Here is an 8,054-nt window from a genome sequence, read left to right on the forward strand (position 1 = left end):
ATATATAAAAATCCGGTTGAACCGTATTGAATCTTTCGGTTCGATGAATCCCTACCTTTATCTGTTCAATGGTCAGTCCGATTCTCAAAACATTAGTTTTGTCATTTACTTAGGTTAGATCTCTTATAAAAGTAGGTTTTATTCATTACTATGTCATTTTATTTTTAGGGTTATTATTTGTTGTCAATATTATATAAATAAATAAAAATATTTTATTTTTAAGATGAATAGATTATTTTCTGTTTTAATATTTATATAAATAAATACAACTATTTATTTATTTATAAGCAGTGGTATTGGAAAGGAGTCTAATTAGAGGAAAAGATTACATTAGGTCCCACAAAAAAATATTTTATTTATTAAATTGATTACAATTTGAAATTAGAGTATTATTGTAACTAAAATTGAAATTTAGGATACTAAGAAAAGAAATTTGAATTTAGGGTACCTTTAAAGTTACCCGCAAAGTTTGAGTTTTTTTTTAATAATTTAGCCATTTCAAAATACTTGTCACATTTGTTCCTTCCAAAAGAAAAAAGTACTTGTCACATTTGTGGTTCCAAAGAGTAATAAATTTTTTTCTATGTTTACCCATTATGGTGTTTAGATATATTAAATTAAGAATAATAGAGTCAATTTACTCAATAATTTATTGAATCTTAAGCAAATATCACCATAAGAAAAACATTAAATAGCGACCGCGTATATAATGGGTCGCTAAAACATATGATATAGTGAACGATTAAAAATCGATAACCGAAAAAAAGGAAAAATAATATAATTATATAGAAAATATTCCGATTAATTAGCGAATCATTTTGGCAACCGATTAGCCACCGAATTATTATCAATGGCTAAAATTCATGGAAATTTTTTACTCTAAAATTAACAATAATTCAGCGAGAAAAATGAAAAGATGAAATTAAACAGAAAAAATAGCGATCATTAAGTTCTGTGTTGCAACTGTTTTGTACGAATTTTTGCTTCCTTCCATTTTCTTTTTGATTGTCTTGGAAGTATTTTTGATTGTCTTGGAAGGAAGGTTGGAAAATATTAATGTATCTTGAGATATGTTGCACAGGTTGTAAATCTTTTGGAATTGATGTGAAAAAATTATTTTTTTTCTGTACACAAGAATTTAGCGACTGAATAACACAACTTAGCAACCGATTATTAAATTTATTTTATTCATTTCAAAACATAAGGGACCAAATTGATGCGGATTTAGCAATAGCATATTAATTTCATTAAATACCTTATTGACCGATTAGACACCATTTAGTGACCATTTTACTTTGCAACTATTTAGATACCGATTTCTAGCAATAATGATAAAACCAAATTAGCAACTAAAATTAAATATTAGCGACTGATTTCAGTTGCTAACTTAGCGACCAATTAGTAATTCGGTCGCTAAATAAATTAGCGACCAGCGGATTAGTCACAAATCAAGTCGGGTCGGTCGCAATTCGGCTATAATTCTTGATTAGGCACCAATTTTTCCTATTTAGCGACTGATTTAAAAAATTTATTATTCCTGTGATAAGTATTTTGAAATAAATTATTTCTTCAAATGTGAGAAGTATTATGGAACACGGTGATAGTAACAAAATTTTCTTAATGCTTGCGAAACGATGAGTGTGCCTATCTATTGGGATGGAGGAAATATTTATGAAAAGATTCTCCAAAAAATACATTTATTATCATTTTTCTCTATGTCAAAAGCATGAACTTTCTATGCTATGATACTGGGTAAGTGCAATTTAATTGTTGGGGGAATGTTTTCCTGTTCCTAACCGGAAAAATAATGAAGGAAAAAAGTTATGCATGCGTTGAAATTATTTATTAGTGCATAATATGCAAATGAAAACAGTTGGTTGGTTTCAGAAAGGATACAAATATATAAATCAAATAATCATTTAGCCTAACACATGCAAATTAATAAATATTACCGAAAAGAGAGAAAGCATATAACAAAAGTAGTCTAGTCCAAAAGCTCTTAAGATGGGAAAAAAAGGGTAGCAAATGTCTGCCAATAGCCAATAGGTGTGAGCTTTTTCCACCTATTTATGCTTCTAAAACACACAACAATAGAAGAAGGAAAAAAGAGGACACAGGTTAGTTACAGTACTAATTTAAAGCCAAAAAAAAAAAATCCCCATCTTGCACAACAAAACCCTAGCTAGCTTCCTAAAAATATTGTTTCAAGTAGGAGAAAGGGATAGTTCAACCTTGTACAACAAGGTTGTCTCCTCTAATGGGTTCTTTTCCTTTTTAAAACTTTTGGGGAAGTCAATACCCGAACCTGTAATCCATTTCAATCTCTCATGAAATTTGTTTAGCTTCTCTCTTTTTCTTAAACCCTAAACAAAATCCCATGAGCATGAAAAGGATCATGTAAGGTGCGCTCTTGACTTCTCTCTCCATCTTCTATTATCCAAAATCGCATCTTCTTTTCATATATTTCCTCTTTTTCTTCCTTCTTCAATCGCTAACTGTGAAAAGAAGAAAAGTTATTAGACCTGAGCATGAACATTTTTAGTTTCTGCTTTGTTAAAATGAATCGGATTACCTATAATTAACGTTTCATGGTAGTTCATGCGGTCTCGCATGATAATGCTGCCTTAATCCTCTCAACAGTGCACGCGATCAGATTGTTGACAGTTGCAACTGACCCAAGAGAAAGTTTTGCTGTAGGAACCGAATCAACTAAAATCTGAAATGCAACAGTTAGAAGAGATCCACCAGGTGAAGCGGGTTCGCCAATGCCTCCTCCATCGTGTGTGGTGGTTCCATCGGGAAGAATAGCAAACCCAGAAGGAAGAAGAGCTACATAATCTGGATCTCCACCATTAAGTACAACATTCATTGCAACAATATCGACAGGAGCATAGATGACGAAAGAGGCTGTTGGATCAGTGCAACTCTCTTGCAAAATAAGCATGTTGCTTTGGCTTGAATTTGCACTCTAAAATCATATGTATTAATTAAATTTAGTAAATATATGATATAATCAAGTGAAAAAATCAAATAGGTAATGGGTGCCACGTACATTTACTCGAAGAAGAGACACACAATTGCCAGTATCCCTGCCATTAGCAATATGCGCCATTTCTTGAACAACTCCACCATTTGATAGGATATCCCACTGTAAGTATGAGTAATAAAGCTGGAGAATTAGATGAATTCATTTAGGATTCAAGAAAATTAGTTCTTCTGAATATTATTTTCAACAATACATTCAAGAAATTGTTCTCTTTTTATCTAATTTTCGTCACAAGTATATAGTCTTTGCATAACAAAAACATACCTCACTTCGCGAGTTCTCATCGCGGAGAAAATCAAAAACCCTCTTTGGAGGAACTGGAAGCCAGAAAGAAGTAGCAGCACTAAGCACAATGCCAGGAGGTCTCCCTGGATCATCTACGCTCTTTCGAGTCATAACCCTAACATCATCAGCTCCAGTTCCGGACAGTGTCGTCCATGTATGAGCAGTAGAGGCACTCACTCCTGCGCAGAAGCTTATCACCATCCTCTCTGCCAGTTTCAGCATACTCTTCCTTCCTTCTTGATTAGTTATAACTGTAAATTAACAAAAAAAATATTATATGTGCATTCATTACTGATGATGTTACTAATGTACATGTAATAAACATTACCGCCAACATCGCCTGTCGGAATATTTGTTGCCATTGCACTTGCCAGCCTTTCGCATTGCCTATCAAGTGTAGCCACCCAACGTTTTGCACCAAATGCGTGGCCTGAGCTTACTAACTGCTTGTACAGACTATGAACACCTCTATCATCCACTTCCACATGTTCAACCCATGTAACCTGAGGTATATTAGTGGCACCAATCAATTAATTAATTAATTGAAATAGTAAATGATGATTATTAAGTTTGAAAGTTAAATTACCTTTGAGTATCCATTAGGCATTTCTTGAATTAAGCATCCAGATGGCCTTCTCCGGCATCTTGCTGCCGGACTAGGGCGTAAATTGTCTAATGAAACATCTACCACAGCCCAAGTCCCTTCTGCATGTTGTTTACAGTACCTTACATAGTAACTCTCTCGAGTGGGAACAAGCGGTGTAGGTAGTTGAAATTCAGCCGTCATCTGGATGAAATGAAATTAGCAAGTTTGATTTCACTTTTCTTAACCCATAAAATAGTACAAATTAGGTATACCAAATCATGTAAATGTCAAATTTTACAATTCTTGAAATTGCATAACCAATAGCCAGATTATGAGGCCTAAAAGCTAATGTAAGATATTTAATTACCACTTGTAAGGCTCCATTATAGTTCCCCGCAACTCCAGTTGATAAAACTTCCAAAGTCATGGCTCTTGAGACAATGCCGGAAAACACAATAGACCATTGATTCTAAAAAGCAATGAAACAATAATAACAATTTTACCTAATCCAAATCCAAGAAGCTAAAAACAGCTTATTTGCGAATTGAAGAATTAAACCTTACCACATCCATTAGATACTCAACCAGGTTAATGTGATTCATGATAACAACAGCAGTTTCTCTAGAAGCTTCACATTTAAAACCAGTAGGTTTCGGTCCAATTCCTCTAGGGAATATTCTAATATATTCATCTTCATTTATTACACAATTTGTTCCATCAAGACTACTCATCCATAATGGTTCACCCATTTGAGCCATTCTAATGAGTTCTTCCATGGCTGCAACTGCAAGCTCAATGATCATAGATTTATCAGCCTCACTAGGTGCGCCTATCGATCTAAGTAAGTCTCCGGCTCCATACATTTCCCCTCCAAAATTACCCACGCCAAGTTCAAGAGGCCGCGGAGGCATTGGTGCTGATAAAAGAGGGTAGTTCACTACAGGCTTGCCAACATATTTAGCAGCAATGGCTGAAATACGATCAATCTATAGACAAAACATCTCAATGTTAAATAATGTGGAAGAAATTACATAATCAATGGATTCTAAAATTATATTGATACTTTAATTTATCACCTCTTCTCTTAGTCTGGCGTTTTCAAGCCTCAAATGATGTTCATCAAAAGACATTTCACCAATAGCAGTAGGTCCTCCACAATTAGGACATGAGGCATTACTAAGAGCTTCCCTATATCTCATATTATCAGCCCTAAGCTTTTCATTCTCAGCTCGAAGTTGCGTGTTTTCATGTCGCTCATGCTGTGTCTGTGCATGACCAAAAAAAAAAAAAAAAAAAAGAGTTTTAACATCCAAAAGAAGCTAAAAATGGGTATGCAAATCCAAACAAAAATGAAGAAAAAAGAATCCCAAAAGAGAGGAGCAAGAAATAATGATCATATCGTAACCGTCAAATCCATTGATGTAAATTATGTCACATGGTCTATATATGTAAGGTCCAATCTATAAGATTGTGCAGAGACGTTATACCTTCATTTGGGTGCGTTTGTTTTGGAACCAAAATTTGACTTGCAATGGCTCTAACCCTAATTCACGGCTAAGTTCCTTCCTTTGCTTGTCATCTGGGTGTGGACACTCTTTGAAAAAACTAAACATTTATATAAAAAAAATTAATAACCATAAAGAACTAAAGAAAACCATTTAATTGTTTGAAATGAAGCTTAATTAATTACGCTTCCATTTCTTGGATCTGGTGTTGAGTATGGCGATGGTATCTTTTCTTCTTATTAGGACGAGGATCTTGATCGTCGCCGGAAGCACCACCTTCATGGTTGTCGCTGCCGGATTTTGTATTAGTACTGTCGAATTCGTCATCTCGAAGTCGAGCTAATTCGCTTTCTGATGTGTTCTGTGTCATGTTCAAGTGGTGATGAAGCTGACTCTCCATCATATTTGGCTGGAACATTTCTACAGATCTTTAAGTATACTCTTGAAGGCTTATTGTTTTTCAATCTATAAAAACAGAAATTCAAAAAAAACACAAAGAAAAAATAATAACACACTCAAGATTTTGTCTATGAAGTGTTAAAGTAGGAAATAAGAGTTTAAACTTTTTTTAAAATAAAAAAAAAGAAAAGAAAAAAAACCATTAGATCTTGTAGAAGACAAAAGCTATTTTGTTGCAGAGACTGTTTCTCTTTTCAATTTCTTTTTCTTTTCTGTGCATTTTGTGCATAGTGCAGAAAAAGAGAAGAGAGTTTAAAACATGACGCGTTTTGCAAGAATCGATAAGGATTTTGCTTCAAATGGGAAATTAGTCTTGACTACTGACCTAATCGCCGACATAAAAAACCTTTTTAGCTTCTTAACAGTAGAAGTAGAAGCAGTAGAAATAGCAGTAGAAGACGAAAAGATCTACTTTGTTTAAGGGAAAACAAAAAATAAAAAAATAAATTAATAAAGAATTTCTGAAATGACTCAAAGTACATTAAACAAACCAATGAACAGGAAAATTAGATCAAAAGCCTCAAATTATTATATACTAATACAAGTCAAACATATATTATTAATTAATTAAGCAAGCACAGACCTGAGCGAGGGTAAGCCCTGAAGATGATCCGAACCCACCAGCATTCCCATTAGTCCCAATCATCGACGGCATGTCTCTTGCCGGAATCATTACACCGGCAGGCATATTTCAAAACCCACGAACCCTAATAATATGTTTATATAGCTTAATAGCTCAAACTCTCACTTCTATTACTGTGCTAAAAAGTGGTGTGTTGGGTTTGGAAGTTTGCTTTATATAGAGAGAGAAGATTAGATTAGAGAGAGTATAGGGTTTTGATAGATTCTCTTTGACAGAGCTGACTTTGCCGTTGAAATGGGTCTGTCTGTCTCTCTCTCTCTCTCTCTCTCTCTCTCTCTCTTTCTCTTTCTCTTTCTCTTTCTCTTTCTTTCTTTCTTTCTTTTTTCTTTAGGTCTAACCTGTTCTTACGTACAAATGTAAGAGAAATATATAAAAGAAAGATAAGGGTTGACAATTTTCCATACGACCTTTTGACACTAAAAAGATAAAAACCCAACTCCCAAATGCAATTTTTATTTTACTTGTATATGTAACGCCCAACTAAGATCCCCAAGAATCCAACTTTGGCTTCGCTGTCTCTTCCTTCTGTCTTCCTTCTTGCTTTGGCTCTCTATAATCTGCTACAACAAGTTAGAAAACCAAAAGCAAAAAGTTTAAGAAAAAAAATCAGTACAAAATCCAAAAGAATTGGAAAACAAGAAATGACCAGTGTTAAAAAGAGTTTTTCTTTTAAAAGAAGAAGAAGAAGAAGAAGAAGAAGAAGAGAAACCCACAAACAGAGAAGGGTTCGTGGATCTGAAAATGAAGTTTACCTTATCAACCAAATACAGAGGGACTGATTGGAGGCTTGTTTGGCAAGAGCTGAAGCTTTTATGGTAATTAGATATACAAAAAAGGAGAGAGAAATTGAAAAAACAGAAAAAAAAAATCAAAAACAAGGAAGAGGAAGAAGAAAGAAAGAAAGAAAGGAAGAAAGAAAGAAAGAAAGAGAGGGAGAAGAAGAAGAAGAAGGAGAAAGAGATGGGGAAGGGAAGGAAATGTGGCAGCCAGGAGTTATTGCAGAGCGTAATTGAGAGGTGCAATAGCATTTAATGGTGGAGAGGTGTAAATGCAATTGCTATACCTATAAGAATGAGAGAGAAAGAGAAAGAGAAAGATAGAGATAGAGATAGACTTTTTTTTTTTTTTTTTTTTTTTTGGGATTTTGGTTTTGGTTTTGGTTTAATTTCTTTGGTTTAGAGAATAGAGGGAGTTGACGGCTGCCAAACTCTCTCTAGCTATAATTTTGTTTTTCTCTCTACATCTACATTAATAACGTATTTCAATCTTCAAAAATTCTTATATACACACACTTGTTGGTTGCTTTCTTTAATTTTTTTATTATTATTTTCTTTTTTCCAACAGCAAATAAATTATTTTTACATTTGCCCATCTAGGACTTGAATAATAATTAATAATAATTCATTGTTTTTATAACATATACGTAAACATATTAATTTTTATAATAATGATAATAATAACAATAACAATAATAATAATAAATCATATGTTTCTTTCAAAAAAAAAAAATCATATGTTTATGTATGTTAC

General features: G+C 33.5%; 1 protein-coding gene across 5 annotated transcripts; it reads right to left on the minus strand.

The window, feature by feature from the left end:
• Positions 1-1,971: 1,971 nt before the first annotated feature.
• HDG2 (homeodomain GLABROUS 2) lies at positions 1,972-7,537 on the minus strand. Of its 5 annotated transcripts, none has more exons than XM_020683780.3 (13): positions 7,277-7,537; positions 6,465-7,081; positions 5,608-5,831; positions 5,405-5,522; positions 4,994-5,182; positions 4,481-4,903; positions 4,285-4,386; positions 3,918-4,118; positions 3,660-3,834; positions 3,311-3,582; positions 3,053-3,169; positions 2,573-2,968; positions 1,972-2,495 (listed from the first exon to the last, which is right to left on the minus strand). In XM_020683780.3, exons 2-12 carry the CDS (start codon positions 6,567-6,569, stop codon positions 2,597-2,599), a joined length of 2,298 nt encoding a protein of 765 aa, XP_020539439.1. In that variant the 5' UTR covers positions 6,570-7,081; positions 7,277-7,537; the 3' UTR covers positions 1,972-2,495; positions 2,573-2,596. The 5 variants fall into 5 exon arrangements, with proteins under 5 accessions (XP_020539439.1, XP_020539440.1, XP_020539441.1 ...); XM_020683781.3 differs by having other exon boundaries at positions 6,465-7,084; XM_020683782.3 differs by having other exon boundaries at positions 5,608-5,887; positions 7,277-7,536.
• Between the last annotated feature and the right edge of the window lie 517 nt (positions 7,538-8,054).

This window comes from Jatropha curcas, chromosome 3 (assembly GCF_041381405.1).
Source record: "Jatropha curcas cultivar XTBG-Jc1 chromosome 3, XTBG_Jcur_1.0, whole genome shotgun sequence".
Classification (NCBI taxonomy): Eukaryota; Viridiplantae; Streptophyta; class Magnoliopsida; order Malpighiales; family Euphorbiaceae; genus Jatropha; species Jatropha curcas.